Genomic DNA, 22571 nt, shown 5'->3' on the forward strand with positions numbered 1-22571 from the left:
CCTTCTCAGAGTGGCACACAATCAGTGTAGGTCTCCCACCAACCTCGCTCCAGCTCTAGTAAAGCAGGTTTGCTTTTATATCCTTGTACTCTCATTCAGCAGTAGTAATAAACCCAGTTCCAGGCTTATCTAGCCAGCTTACATCTTAATCTTTCTCTCTCTCCCCCCACCCCATCTCCTCAGGGAAAAGGGATGAAAAAAAAAAGACTTCTCTTTCTTTTGGGTTATCCGAGCACATTGGGAGGGGGGAAACCAACCACACTGCAACATTCAAAGCAAAACAGAGAGAACAAGGGGGTCTAGGAAAAAAGTCCCCTCCTCCCTCCTTTCCCTGGAAGAAAAAAATAAAGACCTTTGGTAAGTAGTCAAGCAAACTGAAAAGGCAGTTACACAGGAAGGATTTCTAAGCTTTATAGGGTAGAACCTTCAAGAGCAGGGAAGTTCCTGTTCTCATTAGTGCAATGCATCTGAAAACTAACACATTACATGCCAGAAAAGTACTATGTCCTCCTAGACAGGAGTAGCCTTTCACTCTGCAAGTGCTCCTCCACTTGCAGAGTTTGGGAGGCCAGGAGTGTGCTTGAGAGCTCTAACATTAACGCCCAAGAACTGCCAAGTCTAAGTGTACATACTGCACAATGACTGCTGAACGTTTCACAGTTGTATTTATTTACATAAGCTTTGCTAAGTGTCCCAGGAGTGGCTATGCAGAACAGTGGAGAAATGTACTTCTGCATTTGTTCACCTCTAATAACCCCTCAGTGTCACTGGAGTGGCTCTAAGTGATCAAAGTGGACTTAGAGGGATCACGGTCCACCAGCAGCTCTCAGGTCCAGAGCCACACTCATGCAGCAGCTCTTGAGAATATTGCACTCTAAGCGAGTTGCCATAAAGAGCTTCCTGTATGGAAAAACATAACAAGATAAAGACAAGTAAAAGGCTCTTACCTGTAATAATGTAAAGCAGAATATCTGTGAAGTCCAGGAGGTGTAAGCCACATAGGAAAAGCAAAGCCATCACTTTTAAGCTTGTCTGACTGTGGAGCTGTTAACCTTGATGTCCTGTGGCCTCTTGTGGCTCTAACAGAGGAAGGGAAGAACACTCTGCTCTGAAGCATTTCTTTTGGAGCCAAAGGTTCAGCTGCAGATGTAGCATGGAGAGAGAAGTATCAAATAAAGTTATCTGCTCACTAAGAAATTCACCTCTGAATAAACTCCAGTTCATCACAATCTACTTAAAAGTTCAGGTCAACTTCATAAAGTAGATTTGCCTGGATGAAAAAGTTCAGAGGTAAATGACAACATTCCCACTCCCCTTCATCCTCTTACAAAGCGGTGCTGCCACCTGCCCACCCAGAGGAGGTGGAAGCCACATGTGTAAATTGTTCTTTCTATTGAGAGGAATCATCCCTTTGCTTCCCAGTTTTTAGGACCATGTCCTAGTCATCCAACTCCACTCTTGATACAAAATTTTGTCTCCACTATGCATTTATCTGTGAGTATCAAAGAAACATAAATGAGTATCATTCACAGCTAAAAACATGTGCACACTGAAGAACATGAGCACATTTCCAACTCTAAACTGAAAAAGTTTAGGTCCCCTTCTGAACTAGTCCCATTGGAAGCTTCCTGCTTCCTGCATGTGAGGAAGAAAGGAGATTCCTCCCCACATGCCTGCATGTGATCCTTTTTATTTTCCTGATTTCAAAGAGTCGAAACCAAGTGCATAAAGCATCATCTAATTTTCTACAGTACACTTAATCTGAAAATTTACTAGTGTTCCAATAAAATCAGACTAAAATAGGAAACAGATGCAAATATGTAATGCTGCAAATATTGTGTCTTTTCTTTAGAATCAGTGCTAGAAGGAAGACCTGCGTATGAATTCCAGGAACTGATAAAAATGAGTTGGTATAAAAACGCCCATCCATGGTGATACACAGCAGATGTGGTTCTTATGCCAATTCAGTTCTGAGTAACCCCCAAGAGATCACTAGCATTATTTTGTTCCATCCACATGCACATCTGCAGCAAAAATCTGTTTTCAGGCAGATACTTACCTTAGCACAGCCTCTTACTTGTCTACAGATAGCAAGAATCAAGATTTGGAGCAGTGCAAGGGGAAACAGCATCTTGCAACATGACTCTTTGGGCCAAATTCCACATGCGTAGCTCCCACTGAGATCCAAATATGGGCAACATTTGTTTCCAGATTGAGCGCAGAATGTGTCTCTATTGTTATTGAAATGGAAAAGGGCATGAGCTTTTGATTATTATTGCACTGGTCAGACTTGCCAGCTCAACCTATGCCCAGAGATCAGAAATAATTTCATTAAATCACTATTTTCTGTTTCCACAATGGTGCGTGCTGCAGCATAAGGCACCGGAGAGAGTGAACTGATAAAAACAGGCAAATTTGCTGTGGGTAAACTTTGCACAAGAATGTTGGCTGCAGCTGTGCTTAAATAAACGGCTTCCTACTTCTTGAAAAAGAGGCATGTCCTTCTGATCCCATGCTACAGGAAGACTGGTGCGCTGGGAGGGCCTGGGACAATTGCTACAGTCACCGAGCGGCACTGCGACACATTTGAATTCTGGCCAGAGTCTGGGAAGCCCACGTTAGCTTGCCAGACCATTCAGAGAAAAGGAGCTTCAAAGAGAAGTTTTTACCCTTGATTCCAAAGTGTAAGTGAGTAGGGGAAGAGTATAATGTTTGCTGTTGGGATTAACCCCCTACCGCGTCAGCCACATATGAGCACACTGAAAATTGGCGGCATGCAAGGGGAAGCCTCTCAGTGCACTGCAGCTGAGCTAAACCCAGGGTAGATTTCCAAGCACCAGAGCAGAAGGTGTGTGAACCTCATTATCGTCTCCTAGCACAGAAAAGGAACAAAGCAGAAATCACACTGAAAGAAATGGAAACCAAAGATCACGTAGGATGGGAAAACATTCCCCATTTTAAGTGGTATAAGAAAACCTTTGCTACTATTGGGGGATTGCTTAAAAGGACTTGCTGCACAACTACGTACAAAGTGAACTAAAAGATGAGTTAGAGTTTGTGCTATAAGGAAAAAGATAATTCTAGTTAAAATTATGTTAGAGGATTTCTCAGTTCCATGAATAAGTAATAGGAAAAGGATTCTCCTCTATTAGACGGCCAGCACTCTTCTCAGCTCAGAAAGGACCGGTGTCATGCTGCATCAGTTTTTGTTCATGCAGACTATTCAAGCATAACACAAAATCAGAGTCACTCTACCCAGTATGATTTCAATGTTTTTCCCTCATGTCTAACTTCTTTCTTATATCCCTTCCCTGACACAGGAGCTGCTCCAGGAGCCTTTTGTATTTCCAAGTCTCAACGTATCTGCCAGAGAGACAGCTTTATCTATTCAAGGAACAAGATGCTCACCCTTCGTACTGCTACAGGCTTAGTGATTTCCCTTGCCGCGCTACTCATCATCCCAAGTGAGAGGTCTAAATTCTTCAGATAGGACCTGAAAAGGAGTTTTGCACTACAGAACAAGAGGAACAACTGTCACCATGCTGAACAAAAATGTGCATACAGTAGGTTTTGGCAGTGCTGAGAGGCTGAACTAGGCACCTTGTACCATCCTCCACAGAGGGGTCTCCAGGGATATGTATGTCAGGTGGTTGATCTCCCAAATGGAGCCATGAAATGGAAACTAATTTGCTTGAGGAAGCGAGGATGGCCAAGAGAAACATTACCAGACTACCATGGCAGGGAGCTGAGCGCTGGGCAGCGAACAGGAGCAGCAGCAAGGGAGAGAACTGTCCTGACTCCCTTTGCCAGTACTGCCAGAGGAAGGATGCAATGCAGTGCATTCAGACAGGAGGCCATAAACCATCTGTAAGAGAGGAAATTGTTCCGCGGACTGATTTAACACCATGTGGGTACAGTCAGGGAAACTTTGGTAACATAGATTGTATTTTTTGTTTTTTATTCTGAACTCCCAATTGACATGAATATCAACCTCCAAATAAAACTTAGCCAAAATGGTAGGAACTGCTGTGCCATGTCAGCTGACCACAAATGAAAGCATTTTAACATTGCCATCCTACATAAAAGTTTCTGAAAAACCGTTTCCAAAATACTCTGTTTAAATATTCCATTTTAGCTTGCAGATTAAGTAACAGGTAACTCCCCACATCTCAAGCTCTCTGGGTCTAGGTGATTACACTTTGGAGAAAAGCAGAGATTGGAAAATTCATTTATGAATTGAGAGTTGCTAGGAAACAGAATTTTATCTTCAGTTTGGGGTAGGAAAGTGTGTTTTGAATCAGTAAGCTCAGATGGTGATAGATATTGTGGCAGTGCTGTTTAAACCACCTCTAATTGTCCTCTCTCCACATTTCCTTTACACCTCTACTTCCACTCCAGTCTGTCTCCTCCTGTGTGAGCACAATGGGTTTTGTAGCACTGTGGTAAATGAGGACATTAACTAACCTGGTTGAAAAATACTCCAGAAAAAAATAACACCACTTTATTTCTCACCTAGATCAGTTCTTTGATATGGTTTGCCATAAGGGTCATGAGAACAGCTGTAGTAGCATGGTGGTGGAAATGATGCAGGACAAAGAATCACATAAATCAGGACTGATGCCAAAAAAACCCCCTCACATAACTACAGCCTGAAGAACTACATTGTATAAAAACAGATTTGATGAGCAATTAAAATTGCATTTCAGTGACGTGCACCTGGCCTTCTCCACTTCTCTGAATGGAGATTGTAAGAGAAATGTGAAACAATATATATATATTTACAGTTCTAAATCAAGAGGTAGCCATGTTTCTCAGCACTACCACAGGCTCCATTGCTTGCTTGGACCTTGCAGGGATTCATGTTCATTGCTGGTACTCTGAGCTTTTATCTGCTATCACCCTCTCCACTGTTCTCAGTCTAGGACTGAGAGCTGTAAAGCAATCACAACATGTTGCCAGATGATCTTTATTTCCAAATGACAGGGTTTGCTTAATGCAAAACACATGAAACGGATTACTTAATCCGGCATGGTTATTTGTGGGATGCAGTCAAACTCTTGCCACTGTGACAAACTGCTGCTTGCTCTGAGCAATGCGGGTGCAGCAATCTGGCTGTCCATGTTTTTTTTGCAATTACAAATCTTGCAGACCCTTCAGGCTTGTCTATTGTGCAAGGACAGAAGGTACAGCTACGAGTTGAAGGTTGCCATCAATTGTAAAAGAGAAACTTAGGAAAGCAAGAGATAAAGAGAGATTACAAAAAGTCCTAAAACAATAAGTTTTAGACACAAGCGTTTCTGGCAGGACTAAGAATAACTTGCTTTCAACACAGCACTGCTTTGGTTGCCCTGTCCCACTTGTGCCCACTGTAAGCATTCCCTTGAAATGGATACAGCTATAAGGTTCATTTGCTGCTGTGGGTTCAAAGGCCTGATTTAGTAGTGCTGCTTCTTTAATATTTTGTTGCCTGTATGCTCATTTAAAATGTTGATTGCCTTTTCTTGATGGCTTGGCTTCAGAAACATGCTGTGGAATTTAAATTCATCCCCCTGCCATGCTAATGTTGGCATTATTTGTGTGTAAACACGTTACACGGGATAGCAGAAATGTAAATGAGATTTCAGTGTTGAGTTGATTTATAAACAGCCAGTCTCCTAATTCATTGAAGTTGTGTTTGTGCCATTTGCACATGATTAGCAGCATATACTATACATAGGGTGCCCTTCTGTAACATGTTCAGAAAGAAGAAATGCAAAATGTATACCATTATAGCACCAAATGAAGATCTTATTGAGCTTCAAGATGCTTTGAAACATGTAATTACTAACTTAACTCTGCGGAAGATTGTTTCAGTTTTAACACATCAGAATAGACAGTCAAAGTGATAATAAAGAATCAATATCACTTCCCTGTTTCTTAGATTTTTTCAAGGTTGTGGTGTGCCTAATTAAGCCTGGTTAGAAATAGCGAGAAATTAAAAAGTAATGTGGTCATATTTGTTTTTGTTTAACAGGCTATTTAAAAGGCTGTTTGAAATGTGCCCTGGGAAATAGTTTCTACCTGTATGATGAGTAAATAGATGGGATGATTTCAGATTCAGCTGCAGCCTTAACTGGAGACTCGAGTAGATGCTATGCTCATTTCCCCTGTATCACTGGTGCCACATGGAAATCTTTTTACTCTGTGACTGGATCCAACCTCATAGTTCACATCAGCTGGTGCTCCAATATCAAGAGAAAAATGTGTTGAGTTCAAGCTATTAACAGGGCTCTCACTTTTACACAACACAGGCCGAATTGATATACATTCACCCTCCACAGCAGCAGCCTGCTTCTCCAGCACATCGGGACCTCCTTGGGCAGGACAGCTGCAAAACTAAGCATAGTGTTGAGAGTGTCTGCAGCAGAGCCAAGTCTCAACTCAGACCCTTATGGGGATCCTTACCCCTCTGCTTCCACCCCAGGAGGCAGCCTGGGATCCTCTTACACACAAGTGGTTCTCAGGTTGTTATGACAGCCTAGACAGCAATGTAAACTAGAGGAAAAAAAGGGTAGTCTGTGCTCAAAAACCCCATGTTCTGGCGGACCTGATTCTGCTTCTGTCTGTCTTCTGACTGGCAAGTAGCTAAACTGTAACACATTTCCATGTCTCTGTTTTCCAATGACAGTGAGGCTCTGAGACTTCACACTGGAAAAACATGTAGGAAATCTCAATGAAATTTCCTGTGTAATGAAATGCAATAACATTTTAACAAGATTAGCAAGATTCAACATCCTCCTTCAGCATATGTACTTTTGCCTCAATCCTTTATCATTTTCATTTAATAAGCACAGTTAACTGAAGATACAAATCATGTCACTGAGGGAGAAATGGATAATGAAGGACCACTGAAGCACTAATCCAACTAATCTTGCCTTTGGCTCTTGAATTTGTGTAGATCCCAACAGCAAATATTAAGGTCCAAATCTACCCAATTGATTTCAGTGGTTTTCCTGCAGCCTATAGGGTGTCACGTCTCTTCATTTTGTTTGCAACCATTTGAAACTACATTGTTTTAAAGATATGAATGCTTCATTGATTTAAACTGAAACAGACTCTAATTGTTGGCATTTGGGGCAGATTATAGAAATAAGGTCAGATCCCTAGCTGGTGTGAATCCATCAAAGAGATCAAAATTACTATGATAGTCCTAGCTTATCTACCCTGGATAGAATGCCCTTGATTTATGGCAGTATTAGTGGGAAAGAAATTTGCCCATGCTTGAATGCTGATGTGCCAAGATGACTGCAAACCACCAGATAGCAACATCTAGGCTTGATTTTCTTCACTGTAATACCCTTCAGTGCGTATGGTCAGATTCTGATTGCAAATGAGGACTACTCCACTGGCAGTAGCCCACTCCCTTGCACAGCTACACAACAGGCTGAGGCTGACCTGCATCGTCCTACCCTTTGGGTTTCCTGCAGGCATGGCCAGTATTTGAAGTGCTTCTGGGAGGACCTCTTAAATCCTGTCTTGATGTCAAGTCAGTTGTGCCCTGTGTCCTGCATTCCTATTGTCCAGCACGATGCAGGTTTGCCTTGGCCTGGCGTGACACAGGTATTTACCTCACTTGCACAATTATCAACAATCACTTCATAACAAATAGGTCTTTGGTTGGAGCTGCACCACAGGCACCCATCCATGGGCCACAGGGCTATTTAATGCAAATGAAGCCAGCATACCTACAGACAAATTGTTTCCCTTCTCTTCCCTGGCTGGGAAGTCTAAAGTAAGGGAAGAAATGTGCCAGAGTACCCTGCCCCTGGGGATCTCCTGACCCTGGGTATTTTCTCTGCCCCAGAGGAGGTTGCCAGTGTGATACCATACAATCATAGGATGGTTTGGACTGGAAGGGACCTTAAAGATCATCCAGCCCCTCCCCTCGCCACGCTGCCATAAGCAGGGACACCTTCCACTAGACCAGGTTGCTCAAGACCCCATCCAACCTGGCCTCGAACGCTTCCAGGGATGGGGCAGCCACAACTTCTCTGGGCAACCTGTACCAGTGCCTCACCTCTTCCATAGTAAATAATTTTTTCCCAATATCTAATATAAATCTACTCTCTTTCAGTTTTAAATATCTGTAGTGTCCCTTGAATGCCAAGACTAGTAACAGTTCTTCACGTGAGTGGTGTTGCTGTGGCCAGCAGTGACATCAGGTCCATGCAGCTCCACCAGTACTAGGCTTAGCTAGCATTTTATTCTCATCCCATTTTACCCTATATGTTCTCTGATGCACAGAGCAAAACCCTTTCCTGAGCTATTTCCTGTTAAAGAAGTGATTTTAGTGCATTGTGGGGTTTGGCTTAGCATGTTTCCAAGAGACAATGTTATTGCTTTATCCATGCAAAGTTAATGATCTATCCGCATTTTCTGTCCCTGTGACATTCAAGAGGTTCATGTGCACAAAAAAAAGGGACTCCCAGTCCCCAGGCTGATTTTGGGATGCTTTGTACTATCTCTAAACAGCAGGTTAATTTCGGCTGACATTTATGAAAGCACAAAGTCTGGTGAGGTAATAAAAAAGTCAACTCCCAGAGAATATATAGCGTTAGATTTTCTTACCTAACATGGTTTTATCTAGAGATTTATTGAGCAGAATAAAGATTTGGCTGGCAAATAATGTTATCAATTGCTCCATATTTTAAAATCTTTTGAAAGCACATACAAAAACCAGATTAATTTCCTTGTACACTATCTACTGTGGGGTATAAACACGCTTTATTCAGTGACTAGCCAAGAAAATGTAAATTAACTGTCTGACGTTTGGGAAATTCACGTGGCTGAATTATATGACTTGTATATTTGGAAACCCATAGGGTTTGTTAATATCCAGGTGAATGTTGATTTCAAGTAACAGCGCAGTCAAATGCTGAGGTTTCAGCATTGAATTAAAGACATAGAAACTTCCCCCGTCGCTATTGTTTTACCTATGTACGGTAAGAGGATGCAATGCCTGAAATAAGTCTTCAGAGAGGCTGAATGAATAATACAACTGAGCACTTGTGAGCTGACTTCTCTGCTGCTCTGTTAGTGTTTGGCAAAGACATCTACTTACGTGGCCCGCTTCTCACTTCTGCGCAGAGTAAGAGGGTCTCCCGCAAGACAGAGAGCCAGGGCCCTTGAGTGGGGCCGCAATCCCAGCTCCCTTCCCTATCTTTGTGGACAGGGAAGGATGGAGCGGTAGCCCACCGTTTGCTACACAGATCTGCCATTCAGCGGGGCGAGGTTGGGAAATAATGAAGTCAGCACATTAGTGCCTAGCCTGCTGAGCTCACAGTGCTGAAAGCTGCCGGTGGGTGAATTTCCCAGCGTTTGGAAACTTTGTCTCAGTTCTGCGGGTTTGCTCAAGTGTGCGATGGCTGTTTGCGAGGGAGCTTTCCCGCTGGGTGGGTTTGCTTTCCTCCTCACAGCTCAGGGAAGGTGAGCGCTCTCCTTCTTGTCTCCCCTGCCCCCACCGCCACCCCTCTCTCACCCCACAAACACAATGCTCTTCCAGCGGGTCCCCTCCGCTAGGGAGCTTTTCCCTCTCCCAACTCCCACACTGGGACATTTTTCCACATTTCCAGGATTACGGCCACTTTCACTTAGATCTATGTGTGTTGCCTCCACATACAAAGAAGCACTTGGGGACGGGATTAGTAGGATTAGAAGAGATTCACATATGTCCAGTTCAAGCAATTGGTATTCAAAGCTTTACACTTCCAAATGCCACCAAGAGAGAGAAAAGGACCTGGGAGCTCGCTTTGCATTTCAGCACCTTCCTGCAGGGGACAGGGCCCTTTGTCTGGGGGGGACACACAAATCCCACCCACCCCACCCCCTTAATCCAGCCCCCCTTAGCCACCAAGTCTCTCCCTTTGGTACCACCAGTGGGGCTCTGCAATAGCCCCAACAAGAAGACAGAAGTATCGTGGCTTTCCTGTTTCTCTTTTTAGAGCAGCCCTACTGCGAACTTCTGGCAATCTCTGATGGGGCTTGGTAGGCAAATCAAGGTCTTCTCCCATGCAGTTTGTTACGATATATCTTGTCTGTCACTGGAAGACAAGGAAGCACCACTGGGTTTAGAGCATAACGGCACAAAATTCTTAAAAGAGTGCCTTTGCTCATATTAAGTTAAATCTTTCACATGTAAGTAAGTGAACTGTTCATATGGGCAAGGCAGAGCCTTAAGATTAAACAAATGTGTTAGGCATATCTGACAAAGCAATAGAAAAATATGCTTTTTCCCCTTCTGTTTTTATAGAGTGCCTTCCTCGTTGCCTTTTTAGCAGCGACAGCAGTGATTTCCTGACACTAGACCCATCAGTAAAGGCACAGACTACGTTACATAGTTTGCATTTTGGCAATCACTCCAAATGCAGATAAACCATATTGTTCAAAAATTAAGAGGAAGGCTTTACTATTAGTCAGTGTAACAAACCTCTCTGTAGTATAGTGAGAGATTTTTGGAGCAGAGCAGGTGGAGCCTTTTTTTAATACATTCATCCATTAATTAATTAATTCATTCTTTTGTTCAGTCTTTCTGCTCACTTTCTGCTCACTAGGATAAAAGCTCTTGTGGAATACTATATCGTTTGCTATGACTTATAACAGACAGAAACATATACAACCACATAAAAAAGAAAAATAAAAAAAGGAGAACTTTTCATACTCTGCAGAATATCTTTTAAGTGATTTTTTTATTTGCAATAAGTGTGTGCCTTTTTGGACAATTTTCAGCCCAGAAATGAAAAGTCAGAGTATATGAAATACAGGCTGAAGAAAACTAAATGTTCATTACTAAATGTTCATTGCTAAATGTTCTAAAATATCTAAGAGACCCTATTGATTGTTTCCATTTACTTTTATCTCTGAAAGGCATGGAGTTCTGCGTGAGTATAAGCTGGAGTAAAAATATTTAATATTAACCTACTAATACCAGAGGATGCCAGTATAAAGCTCAGTGTGTCTTTATTCTCACTAATAAAATGGGCCAAGTTTGAGCTAATATTCTACCAACTTGCTGATTTTGCAACTCCAAGTCTTACTTCAATAACAATATGTGGGAAAGGGTCCCAGGAATATCCAAATTAAAGGAACCAAGTCTAAAAATTCTGGTGATTTTGGAAAGTCACAAAATTTTGTGGTGCACAAAGGACTCTACAGCTTTTCAAAGAAGTGGAAACCCTTAAAGCACTGAAAAGCAGGCAGGTTATCATGTCTGCACATGTTCCCCAGATCTTCAGGGCATTCCGAGTAGTTCACATACACTAATGATTCAGGACTAGGCCTCTGCAATTTAAGAAAAAGGTAGCAATATCTGTAAAATCTGGAATTGCAACACACTGATTATCCATTTCGGGTGCCTACCAGCTGTGAAGAAGAGGTTTACTTAGTAACAAAGCTGATACAGAGAAGAGAAGACAATCCAAAACATATGTACTTATGAACTTCTTTTGAAACTGAATTTCATTTTCAGAAATTGTAAAAATAATTACTTCCCATTGCAGCTGTGGACACCAGCCATACAGAGCTATAAAATTAAACATACATATAATTTCTTGTTTCTTCCCGTTTATTTTGTATAGTTCTGCTTCTTGTTGCCCAGGCTTTCCCATCTGTCTTAGCTATTTACACAGTACTTCCCTCAGTGAAGGTCTTGCACATCTCAAGATATCCATCTTTTTGGAGTGTCTGTTGATCTCACTGAATTACAGGTAATAATTGTTGGGGACAGTTAATGATAAGTGGATGAGAAAGTATTTTGACCTTTGTGCAAAACAGTGTTCTGGCAATTGAGAGGCAAAGGATTTTTCTTATTTTGTGTGTGTGTCATCCCACTCCAGAATGATCTTTGTGCCTGGAAGAACCTTAGAGCTCTTGCCTCCCCTGAGTGTACAAAATATCTAAAAGAAAAAGGGGGTACCAGAATAGCCATGCCACCTGCTTCTTTTGCTGTGTTCAAACTGGTTGAGAAAGGGCTATGGCTCCCAAAGTCCTGTACGATCCCACACTCCCAGCCAGCAGCACTTCTGATGGCCAGGCAGAGGACTTGGGGCACTAACCTCGACTGAGGAATCGTTCATGTCCCACATATGTCCTCTCCAAATTAAATTTGCTGGCAGTATCTCAAGCCACTGAGTTCCATGTGAAGGCAGAGGTTTACCAGGGACCCAGCTAAGCACCCCTGCAAGGAAGCATCTTCCTGACAAAGAACAAGAGATAATGGCTTCAGCCTAGATCCGGATACACGAAACTGCTGCTACTGCACCCTTACCTTTGGTGCAGGTGCAAAAGAATAACAGGCAAAATGGTTACAGGAGCAGTATTAGCAAACCAGAGAAGATGGCTTGCTTTTCACTCACAGCTCCTTCCCTGGAAACAGTTTTGCTCAGCATCAGTGCCTGAAAATAAACTGCAAACTCTCTTAGCTGAGCTTGGTGTCTACAGCTGGCATGGGCTCTCTTATGATCTTATTATTAACATTTTGTTAATCAATTTCCTTCTTGGGAAACAAATATGAAAGGGCCTGCCCCCAATTAAAGCATTTTTGTTTAAAAACTAAATTATCTCATTGGAGTAATTAAGCCCTTCCTTATGATACTCACTGGTTCGTTAGTGCAAGGAACTGCACTGGCAATTTGAATTTTAGGGGCCCGACCTCTGAGTCTATTGAAACCAAGAGACATCACTCAACTTCAGTATGGGTTGGTTCTGGCCCTGGCAGACCTCATAATAAGCAAGCAAACAGCACAGTTTGTCAGTGTTTCAGTAGTTAATGATTAAATTTTGCTGTAAGCTGATGAGAAAAGATGGTGTTGGTGGACCTAGTCTTCTCTCCCTCTTTCTCTCTCTCCTTTAAGAGACAGAGGTGGGACTTTTATGATCCTCTTTACTATTGTGTCTGAGCACTTCTAAGTCTGCTCCAAGCTGCCGAGAATCTCGGGTTCCCAGTGTTAACTCAATGGGTTTGTAGGTTTTCCAGTCAAACACCACATTCTAATCCTGCATCCTGACCCAGGCTGAAGAACAGGCAGAACCGAGAAAGGGCGCTGATGGGCCCTGCAGCCACCAGCCTCCCACAGCGCAGCAGCCCTGTCCTGGTCTCAAGTACTTGCTTAGCACAATTTCCCCTGCACTTAGACTACTGCATCAGGACTTGTCTGAGCTGGGCCCAGGACTGCTGCCCCCCTTGCACATGACATGAACATTTCTGAAGATGGATTGGGTTCTGTAGGTGTGGTGGGGCAGTGGTCATTGGGCTACACAGTGCCAACACTGTCCTTTCCCTTGTGCCTGCTTTCTGACCATCATTCTTCTCTTTTATACTTGTGCTTGATGTTATTTTCTTCTGGTGTATTTTATTTTCCATTTGTGGAACCACATTCATAGTAACAGTGCAATCACCACCGAAAACAGACTGCCGCATTTCAGCTGCAACTTTAAACAACATGAGAGCGGAGAGTGATTCAAATTGTAAGGGTGGGAAAATGTGACTTAAATGATGCAAAAAAACCTATTTTGTATAGTAAAGCCTCCCTGAACATTTGAAGTTTAAACAGCTCAGCTAAAAGCAGTATAGCAAGAGACTCAGAAGCGATTTACAAAATCAGCCTTATGCCTTAGCTGGGCCAGATTTTACCATCGTTTCTGGTGTTCATTAGCATCTCATTGTACATGTCGTCCCATTGATCCCAATGGAACAAGCCCACACAATAGAGTTCTATTCAAGGGTGGTGAAGGCAGTCCATTCGCCCATCCCCAAACACTGAGACATGGCAAAGGTTTGTGAATAGACTGCAGATAATTTTTGTTGTGTCTTCTAGAGTTTGTACTAGCCCATTAACAACCCACAAATATTCGCTTGAGACATGCGTTGTTTAAAATTGAGATGCAAAATGAGACAAGGATTTTTTTCTCTCTCTTTAGTGAGTCTTCCATGCTTTTGAATGTGTAGCAGAAGAGTTATTCGGTAATTTCTACGGCTTTATTTGCTTTCACTATAGCTATGAAAAATAAATTGCATTAAACTACTTGTTTCTGAGAGTGCAAAACATTTCAGTCTTCAGTTGTTTTAACACTAATTTTTTCACTCTGACCTAAGCTAACTTTGCACATTTGAGAAGCTTACTAAACAGTAGTTCATCTGGCCTTTCTGATGGGGAGGATTTGGGGGGAGCAGGGGGGAGCTCTCATGTACTCTCTGTGCATCTCGCATTTTGTTTATAGCTGACATTTAAATAGCCTACATGACTTCGAGACTAATGCAGTAACCGTCAGCTACCTACTAAGGCAGTGAGGGAGGGGATTCCTAGAAGTCAGTGGGTGAGTTTCAGTATCAACTGTAGGAGATGGAGAAAGTCTGCAGTAATGAGAGTGCAAAACCTGCAAGTGATGTGCAAAGCCAGAAAGACAGACAAAGAAAACTTGCCCATTTGAGAACATTAACATTTTCAGTGCAGGTATGGGTCCAGAACATAAAGGCAAAAGAGAAAATAAATACAGGCCTTTGAGCAACCTTGTTATCCTTCAGCGCAGTGACAAGCCAGCCGTGATTCCCAAGTATGTGGCAAGTTTGTTTGCCAGGAATGCCAGGTTTAGCCCGTTCTGTGTGTGTGAAGTGTGCACCACTGTCTGAGCTCTGCATAGGGGAAATGTGCATCGCAGACTCAGCTCTGGGGCTGAATTTTGGAGGTAGTGCAAGTTCTGCCAAGCATCTATAAATAAACTGCTTAACGGGTACATACTCAACAATATTCATAGTTTGTTTGGGGTTTTTTCGTAAATTCCAGAGACAGCAAAATATTTCACAGTTGACTAATACCACGGCATGCCTGATAGCTTTAGAAACATTCAAACGGACTTGCTATAATTTTTCTTTAAATAAAATGCAGATTTCAGGTGCATTCACAACAGGAAAAAAAAATAAATAAAGGAATTAAATGCAAACTGCTGATTAATTGGGTTTTATTGTCTACGGAAACTAATTTCAGGCTTTTGGTAGGAAATGTCGTATATCAGAGGATCAGCAACTGCACGTCTCTAATTAATTAGTCTTTGACATTTTAAATTTTATTACCAAGGTTTTATGCCATATTTTCCCCAGAAGTTTTGCAAATCAGTATTTAAATACAGAAAATAAAATGCCGTCCTTAATTAGCTGCCCTGGAATGTCCATCAGTTGTTTCCTCTAAAGTTATTTTCTTCCCAGAACCAGTGTTTGTTCTGGACCCGATCCCGTCGTCATCCGCAGGATGCTCTAAAGGTCTGAGTAAGGGCTCCAGATTCATACTGAATAAACAGGGGGAATTTTGTTCTGACCCCTTGTTGCCAACGAATTTGAAAATACAGAAACGGAGATTTCCTGTATGCAGGCAGTGGAAAACTATCTCCGGGTGTATCCGACTGCGGAATTTGAGTACAGCAGCCCGGGACAGCCTTCTCATCCCTTTCCAGTCGTTGCCCTCCTGTCGCCTTACTTCTGGAAAGCAAATTCGGGATAAACACAAGAGCTAAAGCAGTCTTTCAGCCTGTTCACTTCGGCGATGTCAAAGTGTCAGATGGCGAGACGCTATCAATCTGAATTATACCGTCAATCTAAATGGAATCCGGTAATATATTTTGAGCAAAACCAGATTGCTGTTAGGGGATATCGGCTGTAATCTCTAAAACAAAATGAACGCAGTTTAGAAACTACCGTATTTCAGCGCCAGCCCCCCACGCAGAACCGCACAACCCGGTCCCGGCGGCACCCGCCTCGCCGGCGGCTGGCCGAGGGTTGTCCTGCAACGCGGTCGTCTGCGGGTCTTCAACGGCATCGACAACTACCTTGTTACGGTGCTAACGGTTATAACTGGTTTTATACTGAAAGCACGGCTGTCAACTGTCCCGATTTAAATGAAAAGCAAGCAGAGATAGCAAAGCCTAATAGCCATAAACCATAAAAGTTAACAGCCTTCTAATAAACGTGAAAGAAAAATACATAATACTGACTTAACCAGTCTTCATATAATGAATCAGATTCTGTGTTGCCGGCCAGGTCATTAAAGTCATGGGAAGCGCGAGATTTAATATTCTTTCACACTAACGCTACGCAGCAGAAAAGTACATCCTATTTCCGTACCAAACTCTACGAGAATCCAAACTCGGGCACGCCTTCAAGCGCACCCACTAATTAAAATCCGACATTTGAAAGAGCCCGGTTTCCGTTCCGGACAGCCTCTAAACCCCCAGACCTGCCCGGTGACCCGCCCCGGGGCCAGCCGCGCCGCTGCCTCTGTCCTCCGTGTTACGGACGGGTCGCGGCTCCTGCCGCCGCGCCGGTGCCGGGCGGGCTCGGTGCGGGATGCTCTCCTTTCTCCGGTACTCGGAGTGCCGGCCCCCCAGCAGCTCCTCTTTCCAGAGAAAACACATTTCCCTCCCTCGCCAAATCTCCCTGCCTTAATGAGAACAAGAATTAAAAGTCGGGGGAGTGCGTGTGAATTTGGCGCGGTTCCCACGCAGCTCCCATTTTCTCCCTTCTCCGACGCCCCGACTAGGAAAACACTGGCGTTCCTGGCTCCCCGGGGTTAAATTCGTTGCTAACGGCGTCTGGGAGGGAAGGATTTTGCCGCTGACTGCTCTGGGACAGCGGCACGCCCGGAGCTCGTACGTGCCCCTCTCCGAAATGCCCCTGGCCGGGACAGTGGACAGCACTTGTCCGAGCGTGACGAGGAGGCGGCAGCGAGCGCAGCCAGCCTGACCCGGTGCACCGCGACCCCAAACAGCTGGGCGCGCCCGCCGACGGGACGGGACGGCCCCGTTCGGCCGAGCTCGTCCAGCAAGTGCCCGGGCGTTTGTTCTTCCCACAGCGCTCCTGCGCTGAGAGCTTTCCCTTTTTCCTTCTTTCTCAGTATTTTTTTTTTCTTTTTCCCCCCTCCTTTCTCATTTTCTTTCTCTTTCTTCTTCCCTTTCTTTCTTTTCTTTCTTTTTTCTCTTTTTTCCTTCCTTTCTTCTTTCTCTCCCTCTCCCCACCTCTCTCTCCAGCATCAGCAAAGTAACAGCGGCAAAGGACGGCAGCGCGGAAGGCTGGACCAGGCAGTGTTACCACCAGCAATTGCTGAAGCAGTGCTGCCCTTTTCCGAAACGACTTCCCCGGCGAGGGTCCCTGTGCCCGGGATTTAACCTCACGTTACTTCCCCGAATCCTCCCTTTGCCCTAAGGCGACTCTGGTCCGGCCCCGGGAGGGGGATGCTGTGGCCCCGCAGGCGGGACGGGCCCGCCCAACTGAGCCGGGGCCTTGGGGAGCAGCGACATCGCCGGGAAGGAAGAGAGAAGAAATACTCGTAATAGTGCTCCGAGTGACGACTCGACCTTTCCTTCTCTTCCCGGCGCTCGTTCCTCTTCGCCCTGCGGTGCACCGGCGGCTCCGGTGCACTGCGATGAAGTCCCATCGGATGAAGCCCCAGGTTCGGAGGGGAGGACGGGACCCCTCCTGTTGCTTCCCCTGGCGGCGTCTTTTCGCCTTCCTCTTCCCTGTCCCCGTCGGTTCTGCCCCGTCCTGCGCGTTTTCCTGCCGCCGCCGTCACCGTGCCAAATTTTGTTCACTTGCTTCATCCCGGCTCCACGGGAGGGAAGGGCTGCGGGAGGAGCAGGCAGCCCCGGGGCGTCCCGGAGAGCGGCCCCACGGGCACAGGAGACCGCCCGCGACTCCCCGCGGGGTGCGCTGGGGGCTCCGGGCCCGGCCAAGCTTCTGCTGTTTGCCCGGCAAACCTCTCAGCTGGGGGGGAAGTCTGGGTGGGTTTATGGCTTTCGCGGTGGAAGTGGGATAAAGGCAAGGTAACGTTCAGTTATTTCTGATATATTCTCTCAAACTTTTCTGTTTTCCTTTCTTTTCTCTTTTTTCCTTTTTCTTTTCTTTTCCTTCTTTTTTCTTCTCTTTTCTTTTCTTCTCTTTTCTTTTCTTTTCTTTTTTCTTTTCTTTTCTTTTTCTTTTCTTTTTTCTTCTCTTTTTCTTTTCTTTTTTCTTTCCTTCTCACCGCAGGATTCACTGACAGTACCGAAATCAGGCGGCTTTAATTCTGCTCCTCAGACTAAGCACAGTTAGATTCAGCCGGATGAAAGTGTCCCTCTTTTCTTGCCTCCTCGCTCTCTTCGAGGCCTGGAAACTCTTTATGGAGGAGCGAGGTCCTGCCAAGGAGGTTTCTCCCGGGCCCTGCGTGCCTGTTGGCAGGTAGAAACTCACACCGACGGCTCCCATCGGCTCCAGCCGGGACCGGGCGGGAACCGCCGGGCGCTGACGCTCCCGGAGCCGGCCCTGGCAGCCCCGCACTCACCTCAGAAATACCCCCGGGGGCTGGGAGGATCCCTCCGGTGGAGGACCCGGGCACGGCCGCGGGTGGGGCAGGCTGCGGGGGGATCCTCACCCTCCAGCCCGGCAGACCCCGCCGACACCGCGCCGGCTCCGCCCGCCCCCGGGGCAGTGGCAGCGCCGGCGGACGCTCAGTACGGCCGGTAGTTGGGGCGGTGACACCTGCCCCCGGTGCCCCGCCAGCCCTGCCCGGCAGAGCCCCGACCTGCCCGGCCCCACGCACCCCTCCCTTCCCCGCCCCACCGCCGGCAGGAGAAGGTCCCGCCCAGGCTGCAGCCGCTGCCCGCGGCCGGTTACTTACTGGCGCGAACGCCTGGAGCTTGTTTTGCCACCGCTGCCCCTGGGGCCGGCTCCCTTCCCGCCTGCGTCCGGCCCGGCCCGGCCCGGCCCGGCCTTGAACGCAGCCTCCCGGGCCCACCGACGGCTGCTCTGGCCGCCTCACCGCGCTGCCCTCCCGCCGGAGCCCCGGGGGCTGCCGCCCCTCTGCCGCCGAGCACACCGACTTGCACCCCGGCTGTCCCTGTTTATTTAAAGAGAGTCTGCCCCGGGGGGAGGTGGGTTTCCCAGCGCGCATTTTCTTGCGGAGGCCGCCCGAGCGATCGCTCCTTTAAACAAAGCGGCGGCGGCCCAGGTACCAGCCAACCGCGGCCGGCCCGGCCGGGCAAGGGGCAGCCGGCGCCGCACCACAGACCCCGGCCGGGGGTTGGGGGGCCGGGGCAGGGGGAGGGAACGGCAAACAAAGCGGGGAGCCGCGCCTGGAGCCGGGGACGCTGCAGGACGGGGGGGACCGACGCCCCCCGCCCCTCCCGCCGGAGCGGGGGCACTTCCCCGGGCGGCCTCTGCCCGCCGCAGCCCCTCGCCTCCCTACTGAAGACGGGATGCGGTTTTATATTGGAAATGAGGGGCAGGGGGAGGAGGTGGCGCGCACGCGGAGCGATGAGTGTGCGGTGTCAATCAGAGGGGTTTTGTGTCTCCTTGACTCCTGATGGTCCGTGGCTGAGGTGTCCCGGGTGGCACCACAATGAATATGAATAGGGGTCCTTGCTAAATGGGACAGTCAAAGCGCACCGCCCTGAATAATGGCACGTCATCCTAACTAGACCATTATACATAGGAGGGCTCCTTTTGTCTCTGCTCTCTGCTGCAGCTCTATAAAAGCCCCTCTTTTTCAGGCTGAGGTTAGTCCAAGCATACACTAACTAGCCATCCTGTAAACAGGCTGAGTAACCGGGGGGAGACAGAGAGAGATTAGTGAGAGAGGGGGCTGAGGGGCTTTTTTCCTCTTCCTCCGGCATTTCTAGCCCTTCGCTGGCAAAGCCTGCCGTCCGTTTCTTTCTTTTTCGTTCCGTTTTCGTTGCTTTTCAAAGGAGAGTTGTCTCGTTCTGCCACCTCCAGAGCAGGGAAGAGTTTCTTGCTCAGAAGCCCGAATACAATGAATTCTGACTCCAGCTCTGTCTCCAGCAGAGCTTCCTCGCCAGACATGGATGAGATGTACCTGAGAGACCACCACCACCACCACCACCATCACCACCACCAGGACAGCCGCCTCAACTCCGTCTCCTCCACCCAGAACGACCTGGTGCAGAAGATGTCCGGGGAAGGCCTCTCCAGGAACGGCTCCAAGGCCGGAGGGGAAGGCAGCAAGTACAAAATCAAGAAGCAGCTCTCGGAGCAGGACCTGCAGCAGCTGCGATTGAAGATCAACGGCCGGGAGCGTAAGAGGATGCACGACCTCAACCTCGCCATGGATGGGCTGCGGGAGGTGATGCCCTACGCGCACGGCCCTTCTGTGAGAAAACTCTCCAAAATCGCCACCCTCCTGCTAGCCAGAAACTATATCCTGATGCTCACCAGCTCCCTGGAGGAGATGAAGAGGCTGGTGGGGGAAATCTACGGGGGGCACCACTCGGCCTTCCACTGTGGCACGGTGGGACACTCTGCTGGGCACCCGCCCCACGCCGCCGGCCCGGTGCACCAGGTGCACCCCATCCTCGGCAGTGCCTTGTCCTCCGCCAACACCTCCTCCTCCCTCTCCGCCTCTCTGCCGGCCATCGGCACCATCCGGCCCCCCCACTCCCTGCTCAAGACCCCCTCGACCCCCCCCGCCCTGCAGCTCGGCAGTGGCTTCCAGCACTGGGCGGGCTTGCCGTGCCCCTGCACCATCTGCCAGATGCCCCCCCCGCCCCACCTCTCCGCCCTCACCGCCTCCAACATGGCCAGGATCTCGGGGGAGACCAAGGACCTCCTGAAGTGACTCGGCGGGGCTCCCCCGGCCACCGGGGCTGCGCTGGAGCCGGGGCTGCCACGGGCAAAGGGCGGGGGGGGGGGCTGCGGACGGACCTGGCCCTGCTGCCCCTCTGCCCCGTCGCTCCCCGGTAACACGGGATTAGTGTAGTAAGGACCTTGCAAAGGTAATGTTTTAGCCGGCTCCTCGGGCGGTGTTTTCTTATTATACTAAACGGGAAAGAAACAAAACAAAAAGTCCCTGTTGTAAAAATAATAATAATAATATTAATATTAATAATAATAACGATGATGCCGCTGATGGTGATCAAATGTAAATAATTCCTTTAAATGGACGCAAAAGGGGGAAAAAAAAAAAAGACATGGTTGTCACTGTAGCGTTCGCAGCTACTGAGAGACGATGAGATCGGTTTGGGGCTTCTTCTCCTTCTTTTTGCGGGCTTGTCCTTTCTTTCCTCCGGATCCTCCCGCTCCCAGCCCGGCTGCGGCGCCGCGGGCCGAGGGGGTGGCCCAGCCAGGGCTTCCCACCGCAGCTTCCCACCCGCGGGGGCTGCCCTGGCAACAGGGACTTCCGAGTGAATCCAGTGAAGTTCTGTGGGTGTGGGGGTTGCGCTGCTTTCTTTTTCGTTATTTTTTTTCTCTCTCTTTTTTTTCCCCTTCCCCCCTCCACCACCCCATTTGGTTGCGACGCCGTTTTGGTCACGGTTCTTCTTTTCCTTTCTTCCTTGTTCCCCCCCCCCCCCAAAAAAAAAAAACCACCAACAAAAAAAAACACAAAAAACAAAAAAAAAAAAATGGTAAAAAAATAATAAAGAAAAAAAAAAAAAAGAGAGGGAATAGTGCAAAACACAGCACAACCCGCCCGCCGGGCTGTTCTGCCAAATGTCCCGTCTCTCCTGTGCTAGTTCAGCTGGCTGGGGTCCTCGTCGCTTATTTCTCTCGGTGGCTTTGGGTTTGTTCTGTTTTGCTGCTTTGGTTTTCTTTTGCTTTGCTTTGCTTTGCTTTGCTTTGGTTTTGCATGTGGGGGCAGCTCTTGCCAGGTCAGTGACTTGTATAACTAAATCGGAAGCTTTGTTACTGTTTATTCCCCTTTCGGCACGTTTTCCTGGGCGTTTGCTTGAAAAACTGTTGTTATTACTCACTTCGTCTGTTTGTTTTTGGTTAGGGCCTCAAAGACAACACCATGTCTTTATTTTTTATATATTCTTGATAACTATCGATATATTTATTATTGACCAGTGTTTCTGGATGAGATTTCCAAATAAAATAAAAAAAAAAAACGAACGACAAGCTGCCTGTTTCGTCTTTGTCTGGGACGGGGAGCTGAGGAAAGGCGCCGTGTTTGATCGCTCTGGGTTTTGCCAGGACTTTCCTGGCCCATCCGGACTTTCCTATTTCCTGGAGATCCAGCTGTCAGCCCTTCTCCGGGGGGGAAATGGTAAACTGGCCAGGGCTGGGCGCGCCGGGAGGCGATGCTCGGCGGACCAGCGTGGTGCGGGAACGGGCGGAGGAGCGGGAGTTTCGGGGAGCACAGCCGGCCTCCCCATACTCGGGAGCGGGGTCCTGCGCTCCCCGGCCAGGCACCCCCGGCCCGGCACCCGCGGCCCGCCTCTGGACTGACCTGAACGAACACGAAGAAGGCGACTTCCCCCGTGTCGCAAGGTGAGTAGTCACAAGGGAACGGCGGGGAATATGTGTGTTTAAACTGAAACAACTTCTGGAAGGCATCTTCGGGTGATCTGTGCTGGGCTGTGCAATGCTGCAGCAACCAAGTCATCATTAAGACATAAGCATGCACACACAGACATTTGGAAGTGAGGAGGGTGCATATTTGTCCCGAAAACAGACTGAACTGACAAATCACGTTGTTAAAAAGCCAGGCTGAAGTAAATCTTCCCAGTACTTCAACAAGATGGTCAAGAGATGCGGCTGTTTTCCTTCCTTCCTTCCTTCC

The 22571-nt window shown here is 47.2% G+C and overlaps 1 protein-coding gene across 1 annotated transcript; it reads left to right on the plus strand.

The window, feature by feature from the left end:
* Nucleotides 1–19630: 19630 nt before the first annotated feature.
* On the plus strand, nucleotides 19631–20627 carry OLIG3 (oligodendrocyte transcription factor 3). The gene has a single exon (XM_030489897.1). The coding sequence runs from the start codon at nucleotides 19806–19808 to the stop codon at nucleotides 20625–20627; it is 822 nt and encodes a 273-aa protein (XP_030345757.1). The 5' UTR covers nucleotides 19631–19805.
* Nucleotides 20628–22571: the final 1944 nt, after the last annotated feature.

Source organism: Strigops habroptila, chromosome 6 (genome assembly GCF_004027225.2).
Source record: "Strigops habroptila isolate Jane chromosome 6, bStrHab1.2.pri, whole genome shotgun sequence".
NCBI lineage: Eukaryota > Metazoa > Chordata > Aves > Psittaciformes > Psittacidae > Strigops > Strigops habroptila.

Excerpts from the sequence above, each read along its gene's own strand:
- OLIG3 (XM_030489897.1), top strand. The coding sequence starts at position 19,806 with ATGAATTCTGACTCCAGCTCTGTCTCCAGCAGAGCTTCCTCGCCAGAC.